This window comes from Eurypyga helias, unplaced genomic scaffold (genome assembly GCF_000690775.1).
Source record: "Eurypyga helias isolate BGI_N326 unplaced genomic scaffold, ASM69077v1 scaffold9534, whole genome shotgun sequence".
NCBI classification, from domain to species: domain Eukaryota; kingdom Metazoa; phylum Chordata; class Aves; order Eurypygiformes; family Eurypygidae; genus Eurypyga; species Eurypyga helias.
In genome coordinates, this window is record NW_010246806.1 from 3,317 (window position 1) to 26,132 (window position 22,816).

Below are 22,816 nucleotides of genomic sequence, written 5' to 3' on the forward strand. Positions count from 1 at the left end.
ATGAAGAACTAAGCAGCCTCATTACAAATCATCAGGTGAACTGAATGAGGTTCAGTGTTTAAAGGAAGTCAGAATAATAATTCTATAAAATTGAAGCACGAAGCCCAGTGGAGAGTGTTCCTGTAAGAATGAAGTTATTACATTTTTAAGCAATCATACAGAATAAAGCAGTTGAAATATTGTTTCATAACAAATACTGTTGCTGATGTAAATCTGATTCATTCTAATGGCTACTATAATTAACTGCATGGTTTGCGAGCTGTTAATTTTGAGGATGAATAATTGGTTAAACCAAATTTTGTGTATTGCAGTGTGATACGCTTGTTCAATTTTCCACTTAATTTCAATTAATATGGGTTTTACATGTACTCCACTGTTGCAGTTTTTATGCCTATTATTTTTAATTAGGAAAAAGCAATACCTTCATAGAACAGAACAAATGAGCAACACTGTGTGTGGTTCCCAAGTTTTTTTTGTCCATTACAGATATTTCAAGCTCATATCACATCACTATCTGAAATGTTAATCACTGCTCCTGAGGTTGACTGGAACTGGGAGTGCCATCTCCTGCATGAAACAGAAGGCAAAAAGCGATCTCACAGGCCCCTCATTCACTTACTGGCCTCTGCACAATGATTTTCAGTTCAAACTATGTAGTTTTGTTGTCCTCCCTAATGTTTTCAGTACTCCAGAATGATTTAGTGATTAGAACTGTGTGATGATGTTTCTGTTCCCCACCAAAAAGGTGACCTTCTAGATGTACCTATTTTATGATGGGATCAATCACCAGCTGGACATTTCTTACTCCTCTCCACAAAATGCAGCTGGACATCAGACTGGATGCTTGTCTTCTGGAAGGGTATTGTTACACTAGCTGAGTGCCACCCTCAGAGTCCTATATTAGCCTTAATTCCTTTCAAGAAAAACTTGTCTGTACATCATCCTTTTCATGGCATAAATTGCTTCTCAGATTGTGTGCCCCTGCAGCTCAGATGGGCAGGTGAAAGCTCTACCCCTGCCACCTGCCAACCCCTCTGTGGGAGGCAGGGTCTCACGGAGTGGACAGAGAGGGTTATACGCATTCCCTTTGCTCCTGGCTGCTCACACACACTCCCTAACTATTAGGGATTGCTGCTTGACTGATAATGAGAGAGGAAATATTCTAGTGGAGGTCTTTCTTTGTCGTCCCTCCAGAGCCAAATCTTTCCAGGTGTCTGACAAATTCCCAGCACCATTGATGAGTGACTCTTCTCACTTCCCCAGTGTTAAAGATCTGGTGGCTGGAGTGCAGCTGGCAGCATTTTTGATGGCATATGAGGCAGAAAACCTCCAGCCTACTCTTCTTTAGCTGGACTGGTGCTGCCAACAGAGCGAATCTGTGTCATTAAGAACACTGTGTTATAAAAAAAAGGCCTTCAGGGTGCTCCTGAATTTTTATGGTGCATTTCACAGAAGCTTAAATAGAAAATAGAAATCCAGACATTATGGTTTAAAAGCCAAACAAAGTAAGGTTAACCAGCTCTGGCTAAACAGAGTTATTGCCGAAGCTACATCATCAAACCTTTCACTGACATTTTAATGCATCTGCATTGCATCTTTATCCTCACTTCGTAAACAGGGAGGAGCAAGAGACGTGGAAGTAGGAGAGGACTTAGCACAGGAATTCTTGGTACAGTAAAGGAGTTGTGCCTAACTCGCTCTGTTAACACTGGATTGGTTCCCATGCCTCTGAAACAAAAATGTTGCCTACAAGGTCACTACCAAATAGACCTTATGTTAGCATTTCCACCTCAACAAAAGATTTGTGAGGATTTAGAAAAAATTCTGCAGGCAGGGAGAAGTTCCTGGATTCCCCAAGACATTATTATTACAATGTTCAGGACACATGCTTTAAAAAAACAAATGGAAGAGAAGTAATTAAAAAAACCCCATATGTGAGGTATGTTGCTGCACGAAGAAAGGCATCAGCTGGATAGTAAAATATTTAAGGGGAACCTCTTCTTTAATTCCTTTCTATTTTTTAACATGATCAGTGTGTGTACTGTTAAGACCACCCGCTATGAACTGTTTAAGACACTTGAAAAGACTTTATCCACCATTAACAACCAACCCACCAAGAGATGTCTGAAGAGCTGATTGTATTTCAGCCCCATGCACTAACCACCCACTTCCCAACGTTCCCTGGCAGGCCAGATGACTCTGAGGACGCAGCACGTTCAGGACTCCAAGATGGGCTTTGTGATCAACGCAATATACTCGATGGCGTATGGCCTCCACAACATGCAGATGTCGCTGTGCCCGGGCTACGTGGGCCTCTGTGATGCCATGAAGCCCATAGATGGTCGGAAGCTCCTGGAATCCCTCATGAAGACCAACTTCACTGGGGTTTCTGGGGACACGATCTTGTTTGATGAGAACGGCGACTCGCCAGGAAGGTAACGTTGACATTTGTCAAACTATTCAATACCAGAGATGTTAACTGTATGTAGTAAATGCATGCAGACTTGACATCAGAGCTAAGATCTCATACTTTCATTTTCACGTTTCCTGACTTTCTCTGCTTATTTTTTCAAAATAACACTATTTTTTTTAAATATGCAATTTTTATTATGTTTAAGGTTAAAGACATGAACTTTCAGGCATACAATCTTCCTGCATGAATTTGCATTTTCATCTGTACCAGTTGAAGGTATTACTTCTCACTACAAACCATCAGACCTTCAATTTGTTATTCATAGACTGTGGCAGCCACCACAGCACTGCTCTCTCTCCTTGGGTGTTTAAATGTATGTGTTTGTTTGAATCATAAGCAATCATAGCAGTCACATTTTTTAAGAAAAGTAAAACAATATCACAAATATTGTATTAATTTTTCTGGGATTTTTTAAATCAGAATTATTAAAAATCTGCTTCCATATCTTCCAAATAAAGCCTTTCCACTTGCATAACAGACTTAGCTATTCGTTCATACTGTGCTGCTGTAAGCCAAATTGAATTTAAACAAAGCTTCTGTTGCTGACAACTTACATACATGTATATAGATACGTCTATGAAATATAAGACAAGTTTTTCTTTTTCCATGACATATGGAGTATCCATATAAATGCACATAAAAAAGACTAAGAAGGTGTTTTTTCTGAGTTTCTGCCTACTGAACTCTCAGAAGATGAACAGCATGTGTAATAGCATTCAAGGTATATTTTTCTTTATATTTCACTGGACAGATTCCTGCATCATTCACTGCTTTTTGTCCAGTTTGACTGAAGCAGACCTTACTGTCTACATTATTGTGAACTTTTTAAACATTTTGGTGGTGGCACTATATAAACAGGTCACTAAATGGAAAATTGTTCATGCTGTACAGTCATTTAAATTTTGTCTTGTCCCACTAATGTGGACTGAAATTACTTTGGAGTAGAGATGTGTAGGAACATGTAAATCCATTGGCCAGAATATTTTGACATTTCAAAGAATTTCTACGATTTCAGAATTGAAAGAGAAGTGGGATTTTTTTCAGTTTATTTGAAAACTTTTCAAGTCAGCATTCTCTCCAAAAGAGAGCAGGACAACCACGTACAAAACAAATTTTCAAACTCTTCAGACTCAGACTCAAAGGAAGTACACTGTGAGCTGGTAGGAGCACTCAGACACAAACTGGCAGTAATCCAGGAAATTTTCAGATGGAAATTTATTTTCAGCGCTGTTTTGGTGAGCAAGGCTGTCTTCCACTAAACCTTTCTAATTTTACAAATAGCTGAATTCTGAAGAAAAGTGCTCAGTCTGGATTTTTCTGACCAAATTCTACTTTTTGTCTCAGACTTCTCTTAAAGGGTTCCCATTTGGTGTTAGTGCTGCTCAGATGCAGTGGAGTGCATCTTACCATATTCTTAGCTGTTTCACTCAATTCTTGCACAAAGACTGAAGACTGCCACGAATAAATGATATGTGACACAACAACACAAATGACAATATCTAAGTGTTGCAAAGAGACCTTTAGCTTTACTTTTTCCTTATGTTGGCATGCCTAACAATGATGACCCTATTTGTTACCAGGAATTTAGTTGAATATCTTGGGTTTTTTGGAAGTTCAATTCCAAGAAAGACAATGAAGGAACTGTATCATGTGCAGTCATTTGTTCAGTCAGTGTTTCATCAGTGTTTCACTGGAGAGCATGATGTTGATTGTTCACTAAGGGTAATGCAACTTTAAGAAAGTCCAGCCTCACTGGATTTGTGTGGAATACAGTAGTGGTCTGTTGATTCAAACTAATGGACTGTTTGTGGTAACAAAATGGTCCCAGAGTTTGTTTATTTTTGAAACACAGTTATTTGTTCCCTCTACTCATACAATAGACACATCATTAAATCCAGTTTATGTGCTTAAATTAGGCAACATTAAGTCAAAATTTATTTTTTCATGATTAAGAAGGCTTTATAGGAAGCTCCATCTCTAATGCCCAGGTTTTGAGTAGTTGATAGTCTTTTGAGTGCTGTCAAACACTATTTGCAACATCTGGGAGATGGCGCAGTCATACTGGAACAACTCATCTCCCCTGTTCAATTGCACTGATAGCTGCATCTTCACTTTGTAAAACGGAAATTTAAATCCTCACAGCTGTACTGTGGTGGTGGTGTTAAGCAGGAAATCAGAACATAAAAAGCCTATCTGACCTAGATAGCTCAGGATTTTGATGTATAGCAAAGGGTTTTGATATTACACAACAGATGATTAATCCCACAAGATGCTTTGAATCCTGGCCCTATTCCAAATTCCTTTATGTGCATGGTGAGCTTCAAGCAGACAGACAGTCTTGTTTTGGGTGAGACAGAAGATGGAAAAAAACAAACGAGTATGGAAGGAACAGCCATGATTTCTCAGGAGAATAAAAATTATCTGTAAATACTATTGAAACTCCAAAGAAGAAAGTGAGAAGGAAAGACAAGGCAAGAAAAACAAGATGATGATGTTTTGACTGTGCTAGGAATAGAATACGTATTCTCAGCAACTTCATGGCACTTCTGTTTTGAAACAAGTGTTTGGCACTGTGATTAGGGCACTGCTGGAAATGTGCTATTGTACCATCTGGTCTCTCCTATCCTAAAGTGACAAACTCTCCCTGTGGTATCTCAAGAAAGCTCCAGGGAACCAGTGACTCATGAACCTCCTCTATAGCAATGGACTTCACTGAGTCAGGCTATTACTATCAGTCCACCAAGGCCATTCACCACAGAGAAGAAAGACAAAACAAAATTAGACAATAGTTTATTTAATTTGTTAGGTTTCTTTCCAGTACTCCCCTTGGGATGTATGCATGGAACTACTATTGGAGGGATAATTGGTTTAGGTCCTGTGGCCTGTTAAGCATTGGCAGTATTTCGTTCATCTGCCCATGAAATTCTGAATTGACAGCTTTAACAAAGCAATACTCAGAGGAGAGTTACAATGTCCTGACATCCCTGAATAAAGATTCCACAGTGGCTTCTGGGCTAACTTTCTGGTTAGTCTGTTTGATGCTTGACCAGACTGTTATTATGCCTGTAAACCTCTTGGTTTACAATCACGTGTAAAAGCCTGTCTATTAGGGTTTGTGTGTGTGTGTGTTATCTGGATTCAATTCATTTGTGTCAGTTTGGCATTCACATCTCCAGCTTTGATGAGGTCTTTCTCAAAGCTGGGATACTTCCCTCTTTATACAGGTTAGAAAATATTCTAAAATCCAGGAGTATCAAAAAGTTTCCTTCCTAGTTATGTCGTTGCTCATTTTTAATTCTTTTGGAAAGACTCAAGAATCGTATGATATGGGTAATAAAATATTACCCATTCAGTCAGGTTCCACTTTAATTTTCTTTTGCAGCTTGCTCGTAGTTCTGATCATGACCTGTCTGTGATTTTGGCATGGAATCCCTGCCATAGTTTCCCCACTGTGACAGTTAGTCTTTGTTTCCTGTTTTAAAGTATCCTGAGATCCATGGATGGAGAATGTTATAGAATAATTTGACTTTTTTTTTTTTTTTTAATGTCAGTGTGGGAAAACTATTGATGTTGGATAAGTGTTTCCTCAAACCTTAACAGAGATACTTTGGTTCCTTGATTAAGAGATTGTTTGATTCAAAGAGCTGCCTCTTTCATTTACCTGTACATTGGACTTCACATGTTACACTCTGACAATATCATATGTTTTGTCTTGGGGGCTAATTTTGACCCTGCTGCCAGGAAGAAGTTGTCTCCTTTTTTATGAACTTGGAAGGTTTTCTAAACCTATGATTGTGTTAATCTTTTCAGTCTATACTATTTACTTATTTTCCATCAGTGAATTTCATGTTGCTTAGTCAGAATACTGCAAAATCCACTACAGATGAGGTAAAGAAAAGCATGACATCAACACTTCAGGACTTGCCCAACTTTCCAGGCATGCTTTACAAGTAAGTGCTAAAAGATCTGGCCTTTAAGGCAGAAAGGTGATGTGGTGTTCAAGCATGTCAGCAAGTCCTGCACTGCTCCACATACTTTCTGTAGGACTCTGTGGGAGCCAAAAAGAAAGCAGCGGAAGAGGAACGTGAACCTGAAAACTCTGATCAGCTCTAGCTCTGCTTTTAACACCTGTGTTCCCTGATAACAAGGCGATATGACCCAAAAGCAGCCTAGGACTGAAGTATGAATACTCTTTCTCTTCCATATCACACTGTACAAGGAATTAAATGTGCTCAGATCACTAAGGAATTATATAAAAATGAAGGTGCTTGTATGGATGTGAGATTTGCTGCTGCAATGCTGTAGAAGAAAAAAGCCAAAAAAAAGGGGCAAGTCTCAACTTCATTCTTCAAATGCCTAGGCTACAAGGTGCCTCTTGATAAGAGGATCTCCCTGTGAAGCCTACGAGTCCCAGAATCCTGGAGTCTATGCCTGAAGAACGATGCTTAATTCCTCTCCGGGTGCCACCCCAAATCACATCTTGCAATCTTACAGCACAGAAAGTTTCTTTGATCCCACAGGCCTAGGTCCCTTCTACCTCACTTTAGGAGCTTAGCTGTCTTCGTTTTTTTCCATCAGGAGGGGAATAAGCACCTGCAGACAGTGAGGAGCACTTAGCATTGGGAGTTGCCATTATAGGTTTAGATTTCTCTGCATCTGCTATAAAGGGAGCCTAGGACAGCTGGGGTTCCCTGTGCAGTTGGCTTCATTGCTGAAGGGTATACAGAATGAATCCTGTCTGGCTCATTTAAGTGGTTTTTTTTAAATAAATACAGAACCTCAGTCAATTAACCTAAAGTGTTCAGGGAACTTTCATAGTGATAGAAGAAAACAAATTAAAACAGAAATTAGAAGAAAGATGATGATATCACAAAAATTATTGAGAGAGACTCTAGGGCAAGCAGAACACATGAATTTTGTGTTCTTTATTTCAACAAGCCTGATTTTCACTATACAGTGTTCCTTTCATTTGAAGCATTTAATGATGTTTTTCTCAACTCAGCTATGTCTCCCCTTTGTGTTTCCAAAGATATGAAATCATGAATTTTAAGAAAATGGGGAAGGACTACTTTGATTATATCAATGTTGGCAGCTGGGACAATGGCGAGCTGAAAATGGATGATGATGAAATATGGTCAGAGAAAAATAATATCATCAGGTCTGTGTGCAGTGAACCCTGTGAAAAAGGCCAGATAAAGGTAAATCTTTTCTCCATTTACTTCAGTTGTGTATAATGCATAGCCTTGACATTTGAAAGCAAGTTTTTCTTGACTCTTACATGGAGACAATATCCCACACCTTAATTAAAATGTACTTATGTATTTAGTTCTTACTTGTATCATAGGTTTCTCACTATTTTCATAAGTTGCCATTTTCTTGTACTTGCCTGTATTTGTGAACTGCTGACTTATTAATATTTGCATTCCAAATGCTTCAGAATAGGTATTGTTTAGAGGTTTTTGCTGCATACTTTTACAGCATCTGATTCACTGGAGTGTAAATCCCTAACTAGGACTTGTCAGTACAATTGCAGGTAAATTATGAATAATAATTGTTACTATTTCAGTGCTAGACATAGACACCTGGACTGGACCATTATTACTCAGACCTTAAGTCTGTGGTATCATCAGAGAACATCAATAACTACCACTACTTAGAAATTCGGGAAATGTAGGTAACATTTTTTTTCATCATACCTTGGTTTTGATTTGTCCTTCCTTTCCATATTGTGGTAAGTAAGGAGGGTGGATGGATCTGTCATATATGAACTGTACTCTGTTATTCTTCAGCATCCCATGACACTGCAAAACAGTTAAAATATTGCAAGTCCTCAACTTCTGTTGCGGTCATTTACATAAAAGCCTGTGAACTGAGGGGATGGGCATGGACAACAGAGTGACTCAGACTGAAAAAAAGCAGCTGTAATTTCTGGCATGTCTCACTGTAAGCTGAATAATTTTTATCCTGTGTTAACATGGCATGGGAAGAGCAACAGTGAGTAGCTGATGGGAGGCTGACCATGCTCTGCAACACTAAGTGAATCTCTTCAGTCTGAGTTTTCCTGAGTTTTAGGACAGAGTCACCATGTTTTATTCACTAACTGGTCTTCAGCAGAGTCAGTAAGCAAGCTTCATCAGACCAAATGTATGTCTTCGGAGTAGGCACCACAGTTACATCCAATTTCTGAACTTTCTTTGTAGTTAATGGAAATAATATATTTTTACAGATCAGGAGTCATCCTCACGTAGGCTTTGAAAACAGCTAAGATTATTCTTGTTGTAAAAGAACTTCTTAATCTTCACTGATGGTAAAAGGAACCCATCCAGGACAGTTGGTTCAGATGAGAACACACCTTCTGCAGACACATAAGGCAAGGTGTGATGAATTACTCCCACAGTAACTGAACAGCGGTCTGATGTTAGCTTGCTCTATCACAGTCACATATGTGAGAGGGTAGAGATGGACAACAGATAATAACATCAGAACTGGGGGAGGTCTCCAAGCTCCTTTATGATCTGCTGCCACAACACTGGTCATGGGAAGTAACTTGTGATCTTCATTAACAGAGTCTACTCCCACCTTCTGTCCATGTTCTCAAGGATTCTTCCATGAATATTCTTCACTATGAAGAATCCTCATTACTTTTGTTAAAGGAACAGAAAAGATTGTTTAACAGTTAAGTGCTACAACAATTATTCAAGAAATGAAATATAAAAGGATGAAGAAATGGCTGACTAAACAATTTAATTAAAAAAAAAAAAATCTGACCTAATTCTGAATAGTGGAGAACAATTATTTTGATTCCTAGAGAAAGAGACATGATCCTTCTCTGGATTAATCCCCAGTTAATGCTGGGTAAGAAATGTTCAGTGAACCCATTTTCTGACAGATTTGTCAGATTTCAAGTACTTTATGGAAGATGTTGTTTTCGTGAAATGTTTAACAGAAAAGTGTAAATGAAACTTCTTGAAATTAAAAGTTTAGATATTTTGATAAAAACATATGGTTTCTATTTTGCCATTTAATTTTCTTGAGTATTTTATATATTGTAAAATCATGGATTTTTATAATGCATCAAATTTACCAAGTTATGTGTCTAAAAATTAGTACAAACTTTGTAAGATTTCATTTTCCCAGACACAAAAAAATTTTGTCATTTTTTCAGTTTTTCGTACTAGCTCAAAAGAAATCTCAATATGTGAATCATTCTGGAGGACAGCTATTCTGTTCTGCAAGTAGCTCTAGTATCCACACTTGCAGGGCAAATCACTTATGCTCCCATTGCTCTTCTGCCAGTTTATTTATTCAGGTGTGGCTTTTTTCTTTTTAATATTCTAAATTTTTTTTAGAAAAAAGAAAAATTGAAATTTTTATTTTGCTGGTCAAAATGATATAATTTGCATCTTTTTCACTGCAGCATTGCAAAGAGCAATACGGTTCTTTCTGAATACACCCCATTGCATTTCATTTATTAAAATTACAATACAGACATTTGGTTTTGAAAGCACATTCTAAATTCATTGTTGCAAAAGATAGATAAGTCAACCTACTTCTTATGCCGTATTTGGGAATATTCATTTATAAAATGTTTGGGAAGTGCAGTGAAAATGGGAATACCTTATTTCAAAAGAAAGATGCATTGAGAAGAAGCACAGATGTTTTCAGTGCCCAGAAATTATAAATAAAGATCTTGAAAAATCTGCATCTCAATCATGAGTGTGCAATAACATTTGGCAGTAAATTATAAAATGAGAAATCAGGTCAGATGTTAAAATGGATAATGATAACATTTTCACCCTTAAATGTTAATTAGAAATGCAGTAATCAAATACTTCTGGAAAAGGAATATTCTGTTTGATGTCTGGAAAAAAATCAGTTTTAACAAATCACTCACAGCTGGACAAAAAATAAGCACCCAAAGATTTTTGGGTAATGAACCTCTAGGGAAATAACACTGTTGACATTACTCCCTGTATGGACCAAAATGGAGTGAATTATACGTCTTGAGTATCATGCACTGGCTTCTGTTTTGAGAGTTCTAAAAGGAGAAAAAACATCTTATATTTCATTCTGTATGTCCACTCTTTCTGTGGGGTTGATGGTTTCTTCTGGTACTTACATGGGAGAAGGAAAACTGAGAAGTTGTGTTATATTTTGTATAAGAAAATATAGTGAAAATTAACTCGCTTTAATATACAATTTAAAGACCCCGCTACATATAAAAAAATAAATATTTAATTAGCAACTGGGGCCGCATGAGTGTACATTTATGTTAAATCAAATGTCAATTTTTGTCTCAGGTGATCCGTAAAGGGGAAGTGAGTTGCTGTTGGACCTGCACTCCTTGCAAAGAGAATGAATATGTATTTGATGAATACACATGCAAAGCCTGCCAGCTGGGCTCCTGGCCCAACGACGACCTCACAGGTAAATTAGTTGTGGCTGTGCTTATGTTGTCAATGAAAATGTTCATCTGCTGAGCTGAAGAAACAAATGTCAAATACAAGTGAGAATGAGGACTGTTTTGGTCAGATTGAACTCAGGGATAAAGCTGAAATTTGAACTGAGGCTGGTATTTGTCTTCTTGTCTCAGCCTGATCCAGGAATTGCTGGTGTGATTCAGCTGCTTTCTAAAGACCTGAGTTAATAGGTCTAGAAGTAAAAAAAAAAAAAAGCACTGGTTTTGTATTCAACCCTGTCCTAACAGCTTGCTAGTGGTGCAGGTCTTGTCCTTCCCCAAACAGGTAAGTCCTTGTCAGAGAGATTATTAAGGGAAGAGTTTTATTTTCCTCTGTAACAGACACAGAAGAGTCATGCTAAATGCATCACAGCTCCAAACATACTTAGGTTTGTATTAGTCGTTCGTTCACCTGAGGGTTTGCTAGATAGAATACAGGGTTCATGTTCCCAGCCAGGGCGTAGATGTCTATGCTCTTGCAGAATATCAATTTGTCTACTTCAGAGATAAATTACTCCAACAACACTTGCATCCCACAGCCTCTCTTCTTTATAACAGAATTCAAGTATTCAAATGCTCAGAGCATGCACCACTTCAGAACGCTGTTCAGGGATGAGGTTGTCATTGTGCCAGGCTCTGTATAGACAAGGGGCGAAGAGACAGGCTCTTCCCAGAAGAGCTCGCAGGCTTGGTTCATATATCATTTGTATGGCTGAGGGGAGAAATTTTTGAGAGGGAAGACAAAGGGAAAAACAGTTTCCTGGATGAATTTATGTCAATTCCTTACAAGGAAAAGATTAACTTTATATATAAAGTTAATCTTTTCCTTGTAAGGAATGTTAATCTTTTCCTTGTAAGGAATGTTGCATTGCTGTAATATATGATCTAGGTTACCTAATTACTGCAAATATATAATTTAGCCATGAAACTGATGGGGTATTTTTCATAAAATGTCAAATATGAAACTTTTCCTGGGAAAAAAAACTTTTCACTGAGAAAAATGAAACAGCAATAAGATGGATTTGCAAGTGCTCCTTCAGCTCTGCTCCCCCAGCCCTGCCTCCTCTGGCAATCAGCCAGCAAAGCTTTCTCATCTGAGGAAAAACTTTCTTGTGCCATGACAATGGAGAAGGCGAGAAAAAAACACCTGGCCCCACGTGTCCCCCAAAGCAGGGTACCGAGGGTGTGATCTAAGCTCAGGTTCACATCCCAGCTCGGACATCCAGAACCTTCCAAAGCCCACGTTGCAGGGATAAGGGCACCACAGCGTACTGGTCAGTTTATGAAGGCCAGCTGGTGCAAATGGTCAACTCTTCCATTCTTCAGCCACTGGCGGTCTTGTCTGAGATGTGGCAGATCCTAGCTCACGTCTCTGTTTCATTGGCACCTGCGGTTTTACCCAATGTAGAACATCTGGAAAAGGAGCTGCCATGTATCAGTTAGGTGGGAACTTGCTCCAAGTGCTTCATCAGACCAATAGACTCACTTCTGAAAGGCCAGTGATGGGAACTGCCCATTACTCTAGTGAAGTTTGGGTAATTAACCTGTAAAGCAGTATAGATAAAGCTGAGTGGAGCGAACAGCCACCAGGTTCGCCTTCAGACTGTGTTTGAGCTGGCTCCCCAGGGCATACAGGTATCTACACCTCAGGCAAGTCATGAGTCTGGGCTTATGAGAGGATTTGCCCTCTGAAAGTCTTACTTTACCCTCAGGGTAGAAGAGCAGGATGGGGTACCATCTCAAGAGCTCTTGTGGGGTAAGTCAATTATTTTCCACCCAGCTCTGATTTTTTTAAAGGAAAGTAGTTGTCTTTTTAGTCCAGCCAACCATTTTGCTTATTACATTAGCTGCTACATATTGCAAACCATTCATCTGGCTTTAGACATGCGTTTTATGCCTTTACAGGGACCAAAGTCAATAGGCAAACAAAACAACCCCTTGACATCAGTGCCAAGCAATGGTCCTAAGGAGATCTATTCCTTGTTCCTCATCCAGGCACAAATGCAGCAGGCACTGTTTGGAAACTATATCCCTTTTGGTCTCCATGAGCACAGCTATTACAATATGCACTCCTGTTAACAGGACATCCATTACCATAACTTCATGGCTGTGCAGTCCTCACCTAACTTACTATACACGTGATGGCTAGATCTCATCTTATTTAGCTTTGTATCAAAACCAGGTTTTAAAATGTCTATTCCCAGCTTTTCCATACAATATATTGATCTGTATTTTTAATGATCATATTTATACTCCTGACTTTTGCAGCTTGTAAAAAACCATGCCTCTTGGTCTTGTTTACAACATAAGATTTAGTAATAAATGTGAATTAAAAATAAAGAGAGGGAGATGTGTTTTGTATTCTGTCAAGGAAATTTCCCTTCAGTTTTATAAAACATACACCAATCTCCTTGAAACATCCCTACATCTGATACTGCAGCAGCCTATGTCTCTTTGCTGCTTGATAAAGCCACATCTTAGGCAATGTCAACACCACAAAGCTACACATGTAAAAAAATCATTGAAATAAGTCTTCCTTGCATGATCACCTTCAGATAAGAGTCCTGTAAATATCTGTCACACGTCTGAGAAGGCTTTCAACATGGACTTGCACCTCACTGTTTGCCAGAGATCTGAACTTGGATAAAAACATTTTTGGCATCCTTTCTTGGCTCACACAACAAAACATTGCTGCATCTTTCTTATGCTCAATGACCAGCATCAGTTTTGTGACAGAAACTTCACTATATAAAATTTGTAATGGCAGTGATGTTGCTCACAGAAGGGAAGAGAGATTAATGGTTTTTTTCAGTCACAAGTGGAATATCAGAATTCAGATGCAGGAGGGAAGAAGAGAGAAGGGATGCAATATGTGTAGGAAAACAAAGTTATCCTCAGAACAGAAAAAGAGATTGGAGTTCTGAAGTACAGAAAGGTACAGGACGTCCAAAGGTAGAGGGAAGGACAAGTGGGAGGAAGAGTTTCTCTTAGCTAAATGATTTACTGGAAAATGTCTCCATCTAGAAGGGAAGCTGAGGTAAGAAAGAGAAGGTTTAGCTACCTGTACTTTATTTCCTCACAAATCTAGGTTTCATTTCTTGTGCATACAACATTCCCCAGGGACCAGCCTCCTCCTTAGACAAAAACCTAGTAATTCTCTTCCTTTTCTCCAGATTTATCTGTACCATCCCTACATGCACCCATGTAATTTTCTTCCTCCACTTGCAGTGTCAAGATGTGGTTTCCAATCTAGTGTTCTTTTCCCCATGCATTGCGTTAGCGACACCCATACATTACAGCACCACCTCACACATTGGTATGGCCACTGTGGCTGAGACACATACTCAATTAGAGCAAGAGAAACCAATGTGTTTAAGTTCAGAAGTATATGACAACCCCTCCACTATTCCTCAAAGCCCTTCTTTCCATTATATTCACAGTGATGGGAAGAGAAATAGATGCCAAGCATGTTTAGATACAAATGAAGGGATTTTCTTAACACTGAGGACCAAACCCAAATGAAATTAATTTTTCAGTAGCTGGATGAGAATGGCCTTTTGGTTCTCCAAAAACCCAAGTGACCTTGAAGCCATGGCCTTTTGCATTCAAAAAGGATGCCTTGGAAAGACCAGATAAGTTTTGTTCAGCATCTCAAAGCTTCTTCAGTGGGTGTAGGAACATCTTGGTCCAGTTATCACTAGTGTTTATTTAGGGATATTTTTGAGGTGGGACACAGGCAATTATTCCCTCTTTCTGTGCTTCAGGGACAGCATACAATAATAACAGAAACCAAGTTTTGTCTAGTGACCTTGGGTATGACAAGGAAAGTAGATTATATTAATTTCAGTAACACTTGGATTATCTTCAGGCTCTATTGACATTTTTCTCATTCTCTGTGTACTGCAAATATGATGGCTGTTTGATTTTCTTAAGTGGATTCCCATGAAAATAAGAATTGAAAAATTTTACAGGTCTTTAAATTGATTTTGTTTTTGTCATTCAAGGATAAGGCCAAGTATCAGAAATAGATATTTGACGATAATTACAAAAATGCTTTCCCCAAATAAGGTACAATAAACCTTAAACAGTAAAAAAAAATAAAAGGATAGAAAAAAGTGCATCCCACCTCTAACTGACACAACAGTCATTTAGCCATTTCAAAGAGCTCTGACAGCGCTGGTGCTCTCTCCCATCCGGCATGCACAGTTCTGGATTCGTTAAGGAGAAGGGAGGAGGACAGCATCCCTTATCCTGAGGGTGTTGCTCATGCTGTCAGGGAGAGCAGCAGAGCACAGACAGCGCTGAGAGTTGCTGCTGACTTGGCTCTGGGCACGTCTGGGCAGCCCACTGCTGCGGCTCATGCCAACCACCCGCAGGGCCAAGGGCAGGGGCAACGCTCAACGGCGGATCTCAGCGATCCCCACAGGACCTGGGTTGTCTCTTCCTGCAGCGTGCTGATTTGGCCCATGCCAAAAGCCACAGGGTTCTGAGCTCTGGTGTCTCATAAGACTGGATACTGCCCCAGTCCCAAGCAAAACAAATCCTTCATCTCTTACCCAAAATATTTTCAAACCATAACTGCTTGTTGCTATCCAACTGCTTTCTTGTACTGTTGCTTGCAATAAAATTACAGCCATTGGTAATTTCAGCAATTGTCTGACAGTTGTGAGCGTGAGAGAGAACACAATTTAGCCTGTGCTGACATTGATTTTTCTGCTGAAACACTACTAGGGTCTTGCTTTTGACCGTAATTGGTAAGGCTGTAATATAGACCAAAGGTAGAAGAAGGAAACAATTTTTATCTGGTTGTTTTTAGTGTTACAAATGCACATCAGCAGAAATAAATGTCCAACTTTCACCCTGATTTTCTGCTCCTTGTATTTATATTTTCTTTTTATTTCTTGGTCAAAATGAAAAAGTAACCTTTTCCATAAGTCATTCTCACATCAGCCTCTTGGAGAAAGCAGATGAGGGTGAGTCAAGGGTTCAAGTGGAAATATTATGACCAGGATCTCTGTCTGTCCTTTTCTCCCCCTCCCTTGTTGCCGGGTTTGTGAACTTTTCTTCCCTCGATTGCTTGTGGTAGGTAAGGTGTGGACTTTGGCTTCTAGTCCGTTTGTAACCCAGGTCTCCAGCATGAGACACACAATTCTTGAGGCTCAAGTGAGCTGTTTCAAGGATCCTGATCTCAACTAACAGCTCTTGGAGGCTCCTGGGCTGGATGAAGAGGGACTTGCCAACAAAGCCAGAAGGATCTACTTGTAATTGTGCCTTACATTATGGAAAGTTTGCTGAACATGACATATTCTGAACAAAACATTTACAACACACAGAGCCAGCATTTTTTTAGTGAAACTTAAATCAAAACATTGGAGCTAACATAAGGGTGGACCTGATTGTCGCAATTCATCAGTTGTTCCAGTCATGCTGCACAATTGTGTAATTAAGGAATCATTCCCCATGTGGTCACAGAGTAACTTTAATGTATGATTCTAAGATTCATGGTCTAGCCTTTTACTGCAATGCACAGCTAAATTTGTACACTTGAGTTACCAGGGACTTAGACTCCTTAGTTTCAGATGCCTCAGCTTTCATGGTTTAAGATGTGACCTATCCCAACTCCTGCCCTGCAGTGGTGGCAGAGTAAACACATGCACAGTCCTCAGCTACATCCACTGACGGTGTAAACCCAATTTTGCTGATTCTGTAAATGTGCCAGCCTGGTAACGGCATCAGCTAAGCAGCCAGCACCAGGTCACCTGTACATGTCCTGCTATTGTAGCAACCACAAGAGGTCTCACCACAACAGGGCAAAGAACTGGTCATCATCATAGTTTACTATAGCATCAGAACTTAGTACCGAAATGCTAAAGATGTTCTCTCTCACTTCAGTTGGTACTTCCGTTGCTACACGTTCCATGTGGAGGTCAAGGGGCTGATTTCTCACACAAGACTTCAGAAAGTGTACTTTTGCTTTGTCAGTTTGCGTAACAAGTTGGGGTTTTATTTTAAAAAAAAAAAAGTTATAAAATCTACCTTTCCCACTTCATGTAGATTTTTATTCTGACTGCTAAGTTTTTGCAACTCAGCTCTCCATATGTGAAAAACCCAATAAACTAATAAAGATACCCTTCTCCTAGATTCTGGGATTATAAATAGGGAAACATTCAGAATTATTAATATAAAACATCTAACAGCATAATATCATTATGTTGACTTAAGAAAATTCACTAAATTCCCACCACTTTCCAGAGTGCATCTTATTCACAAGCCTTAGTCTGTCATGTTTACCTTTAGAACTAGTTTAATTATATATTTTATACTGCATACTATGAAAGGTCTTTTCAGTGCTAAGCTAATACATTTTCAAGCATGCTGAAGGTGTGGTAAGGTCTCTTAGGTGTCAAGGTTATAATAACAAATTAAAACAGTGAAAAGTTCAAATCCCCAGAAAATATGGACTCTAATGCAGTGCTTCATATCTGTGAATTCTTCTCCAGATGAATTAATTCTGATGCTATATGAAAGATCAGAAATAAGTGACAAGTTTACCTCTACAGAGAGAGAGAGCAGGGTACTAATAGACCTATGGCAGTGGCCAAGCCTTCAAGAGTTTCTCCTCTCTCTGTTTACAGCACAATTCAGCCCATCCGTGAAGTAGTCAGATGTTCTTCCAAAATATCAGGTCCTTTTTTTTTCCCCAGAAGATCCTTATATATCCTTGCTTGTAATTTGTTGGTGATTTTTGATGCTCCTTTCAGAAAACATCTTCCTAGCATGTGAAATGGGACTCTGATTTTTTATATTTGCTTGTCTCCCTACTCACATTATTTCCACTGGCTACATTTTTGGCCAGAAGGACATAGAGGCAGTGTTATGTCAAGCTGACGGGGGCTCCAGTCCCAAAAGCAGTGCACTCTTAAGTACAGAGTCACACAACTCTACACCTGCTCCAAATTGGACTGGCTCCTAACAGCCTTTCCACAAGCCAAAGATTGCCTCAGCACACTGCAGGGACCCCAAGACAAGGCTGCTGGCTCTGTTCCACCTGGAGTTTCTGAGCCAGTTAGGAGAGAAGGCTTTCCAGATGCTTGGAGATGTTGATGAAGTGTAAGAGGTGGGCTGTGGGGCAGGATCTTGTCTAAATGACCACTAAGCATACATGTATTTAGGGAATAGGAATGAGTTCTTTTATTAAAATTTTTTTCAGCTTTTGCCTTGGTATAACCTGGCCCATCAACCTAACCTGAACACTTACAGTGCTGTTTTCTCATATTTCTTTTACTTGGTCTAGTTGCCCCTTTCTGCAAAGCGCAGAAACTATTAGCTTCAAAGCTATTATATGAAAACCTCACCAATCATTCTTTTATGAAGACTATTCAGTCCTTAAATCTTCACTGAGGAATAAATCATTGCACAGTTTAGCATTCTCCTTGTGAAGTATACTCAGTGATGGGGGAAAAAATGTGACAAGTTTTCAACTCATTTCTCAGGTATTTTATTAAGAGAATGTGAAAAGAGTAATAAAGCAAGGAAGGCATGAAATAGTCTGAAACTAATGAGAAATGCTTGGTTATGATTCCCCTTTGCTGCAAAATCAGAAACTGAGCAAAATTCAGCCCCTATATCATTGTCTGCATGTAAAGGCGAGCTGCCAGATAAAGACCTTTTCTCTGAATTTCTTGTCCAAGAGTATATAGTAGTATTAGAAGCTGGTAACAGTTTGTTTCCCCAAAACATTAATTAAATTTTGGTAAAATCAGAAATAGATTTAGAGGTCACTTACTCAAAAAACTTCTTGAGGAAGAACCCACATGGGGATATCTCTACACACCAGTATATACCTTCTGCTTTTCACCCTTCTTCCATCACTTTCACTGTTATAAAATGTTGGGTTTTAATTAGGTGAATCCTGTCCTACACTAATCTTGATGATGTCAAAAAGAAATAGTGTTTCCTTCGCAATGGAGAAGTAAACCCTTTAAAACCAACAAGAGTCAAATAGATATCATCAACTACTGCTGAGAATGTGTTCCAAAAATATCAAACGTCTTTGTCACATTAAGGCATGGCAATAATTTTATTGTTGCAACAGATTTTTTTCACACAGAAGCAGTTAAAATATAGATGGCAAATTAATCTGCATTTAGCAATGAAGTAACAATTCTGTTACACTGGAGTGACTGAAAATTTGTATTATTTAACTGCACAAATGTCAAAGATTTGTTGACCTGAATCCTTCTCATTTTTCTGCAAGAATGCAGAACTATCTGCCTTGTGCTCTTGTCATACAATCTATTGAGTATACCACCTTATTGTAGGTATTATATTCTCTATAATATTAATTGTGTAGCGATATACATTACAGAATTGCTTGGAGAAGAGTGGAGCTAAGCCTAATGCCTACCCATACCACTTCATGAAATTGTTTTTACTACGAAGTATGTCAGTGGCAGATTTGGTAAAACTAAGTTCCGCCTAAAATAAAGGAAAAGGCAAAGAGTAGATCTTGCATGTAGAAATCCCCAAATTATATTCCTGATGTCTCCATTTACTCCTGTTCATAAAGTCCTTGAGGTCCCAGGTTCCTTAGTTAATTTTATGCCCTCACAGGGTGAAGTGCCCTGCCACAACCCACCCCGAGTTGGGTTGACACCTTTCTATCCGACCTAACCAGACAACAGCAACTTGATTACAACAATCCTAAATTTGAGGTGATTTTGATTTTGCAATCAAGGTCAGTCAAGCTCAATACAAGTGCAGGGGAAATAAAAGCTTTTAGGTACATTTATTCCACTCCATCACCTTCTTCCGGCAGTCCTGCCCTGGCTGGCAGTGCCAGTATGTATACCATTGTCAGGAATTTGCACTCCAGAGCATCAAGATCCTCTCCCTTATCTCTGTTGTACTGGGTCTGGCTGACATGGAGTTCATTTCACCCATAGCAGCCCTTGGTGCTGTGCATTGTATTGGTAACTAGAAAGGTGTTGATAACACACCAGTGTATTGGCCACTGCTCAGCAGTGCTCGCACAGCATCAAGGCTGTCTCTCCAACATTCCTCCCTCCCCAGAAGGCTGGGGTTGGGCAGGATCTTTGGACGGACCATAGCCAGGAGAGCTGACCCACACTGACCAAAGGGATATTCCATACCATATGACATCAGCTCAGCAATAAAAACTAGGAGAAAGGAGGAAGAACCACGGGCATTTGCTATTACAATGTTTTTCTTCCAGATCAACTGCCACGCATACTGAAGCCCTACTTCCCAGGAAGTGGCTGGACATTGCCTGCTGATGGGAAGTAGAGAATAAATCTTTGTGTTCCTTCGCTTCTTTGCACAGCCTTTACTTTACTAAACTGCTTTTATTTTGACCCACAGGTTTTTCTATCTTATTTTCTTCCCTCTCCATCCTGCTGAGAAGGGGAGTGATAGAGTGGCTTGGTGGGCACCTGCCCTCCAGCCAAGCTCAACCCACCACACCTATCCGGGTTTTACATGCAGAAAGAAGGGAAGGATGCCAACAAGTTTTCTGACAGCTTTTACTCCTGTCCATTGACCTGCGCGCTGTGGAATAAAAAGCTTCTTTGACTTCCTATGATATGCGTGGATAGAATGACTTATTAGACCTATACATAGACTGAAAAACAAATTTCCTTAGATGGGTTGCACTGCTAATCCAGCTTTGACACTAATTTATGGAATTTGGTTTGATTTCATGAGTTACACGATTTTTTAATTCTTCAGAAGTCTGAAAAGGAAGAATGACAGATAGAGAAGTGAGCAGGGTATGCCATCCCAAACAACCTGCAAGCCTGATCCTAGAAAATTTTTGTTAGAAAAAAGGTAGCATGTCTGAAAAAGAAGCACTATCTTCTTATTCACAGCTAGAATCTGTAAGATTCCTCTCCATAATCATTAAGCAAGTAGCAATATCCTTCACAGTGTACAATATAATTAGTAGGACTGGCATCTGGTATTTTAAATGCATATAGTACTCAGACAACTATGAATTTTGCACTGAGGTAATGCAACTTGATTCTGAAATTAGGTTGTAAATTACTACATTTAAAAAATTGATAAGGAAAATATGTGACAGTAGACTTACCTTAATCAGCTTGGTCACTTTTGCAGTCATCATGTTATATTCCAGATAATGCATATTACTGAAATAAGATGTCACTGAAATTTATTTATTGTGTCATTATATTAACATAATCTTAGCCTACACTCATTATAATGACACCTTCCTGAAAGACAAAAAGAAGAAAAATGTCAGGAAAACCTGTAACTATATCATTAAAGAATCTCACTCCTGCATACTTCTGTTTACCTTCTTTTTTTCTTTTTCTATAGGTTGTGACCTCATCCCAGTCCAGTATCTCAGATGGGGTGATCCTGAACCAATAGCAGCAGTTGTTTTTGCATGTCTGGGTCTCCTGGCCACCTTGTTTGTTACAGCTATATTCATAATGTACCGTGATACTCCAGTGGTCAAATCATCTAGCCGAGAACTTTGCTACATCATTCTGGCCGGTATCTGCTTGGGTTACTTGTGCACTTTCTGTCTCATTGCAAAACCTCAACAGATTTACTGCTATCTTCAACGAATCGGCATCGGCCTCTCCCCAGCTATGAGTTATTCTGCTCTAGTAACTAAAACCAACCGCATTGCAAGAATCCTGGCTGGAAGCAAAAAGAAAATTTGTACAAAGAAACCTAGGTTCATGAGTGCCTGCGCCCAACTGGTTATCGCATTTATCCTGATATGTATACAATTAGGCATAATTGTCGCCCTTTTTATAATGGAGCCACCAGATATAATGCATGATTATCCAAGCATCCGAGAGGTCTACCTGATTTGTAACACCACCAACTTGGGTGTCGTAACTCCCCTTGGATATAATGGATTATTAATTTTGAGTTGCACCTTTTATGCATTTAAGACAAGAAATGTCCCAGCTAATTTCAATGAAGCAAAGTATATTGCCTTTACAATGTATACCACCTGCATCATTTGGCTGGCGTTTGTGCCAATATATTTTGGAAGCAACTACAAGATAATCACCATGTGTTTCTCCGTGAGTCTGAGTGCCACGGTGGCTCTTGGCTGCATGTTTGTGCCCAAGGTCTATATCATCCTTGCTAAGCCTGAAAGAAATGTACGCAGCGCATTCACCACGTCGACTGTGGTCCGCATGCACGTAGGGGATGGAAAGTCATCTTCAGCTGCAAGCCGTTCCAGCAGCCTGGTGAACCTGTGGAAAAGAAGGGGATCATCTGGTGAAACCCTTAGGTAAAGTTTGCTAATGTGGGAGTGTGGGGAAGTAATTATGATCTTCTGAGAGTTACTAATAGTGGAAGGACAAAATGAAATATATTAAGTCCCTTTGCCTCTGCACTGGGAGAGGAGTGAGTCCTCTTTACTGCATCTGTAACAGTTTCACGTTTGATTTAGTCAAAATGCTGTGCAAAAACTGGGGACAGAGCAATGGGCAAACAATTACAAGGTTATCAGTACTGCCTGTGTCAATTGTACACTTAATATAAGGAAGGAAACAAGATTTTAGGAGAAAAGAACAACAGCACAAGAAATAGAACTCATTGCCTTGTCCTGAATGCACCAATTTATGGTCTTTCCCTTAAACGAAATGAATAGTGTATTGTGCCTCTACTCACAGCAATAAGACAATAGGGTTGCTGCTAGTACTACACAATCGAGGTGGAGTAATAAACACAAGTGGCATCATGAGTAGCCACTCAAGACATCTGAGGATTTATTTCATATGACTAGTCTGTTATAGCTTTTATCTCCTATTCCCTTGATTTTTCTTGTACTACCACTTTCTGCTTTCTGTCTTTTTGCCCTCACCTATCTTCTCTTC

At 39.3% G+C, this 22,816-nt stretch overlaps 1 protein-coding gene across 1 annotated transcript in view; it reads left to right on the forward strand.

Moving 5' to 3' along the window:
- Positions 1–2,191: 2,191 nt before the first annotated feature.
- GRM5 (glutamate receptor, metabotropic 5) overlaps positions 2,192–22,816 on the forward strand; it is a 36,463-nt gene continuing 15,838 nt past the window's right edge. The window contains exons 1-4 of the mRNA XM_010150537.1: positions 2,192–2,435; positions 7,503–7,671; positions 10,774–10,900; positions 21,288–22,227. Coding sequence (XP_010148839.1) covers positions 2,194–2,435; positions 7,503–7,671; positions 10,774–10,900; positions 21,288–22,227 — 1,478 coding nt within the window. The 5' untranslated portion in view covers positions 2,192–2,193. The remainder of the gene's footprint in view (positions 2,436–7,502; positions 7,672–10,773; positions 10,901–21,287; positions 22,228–22,816) is intronic.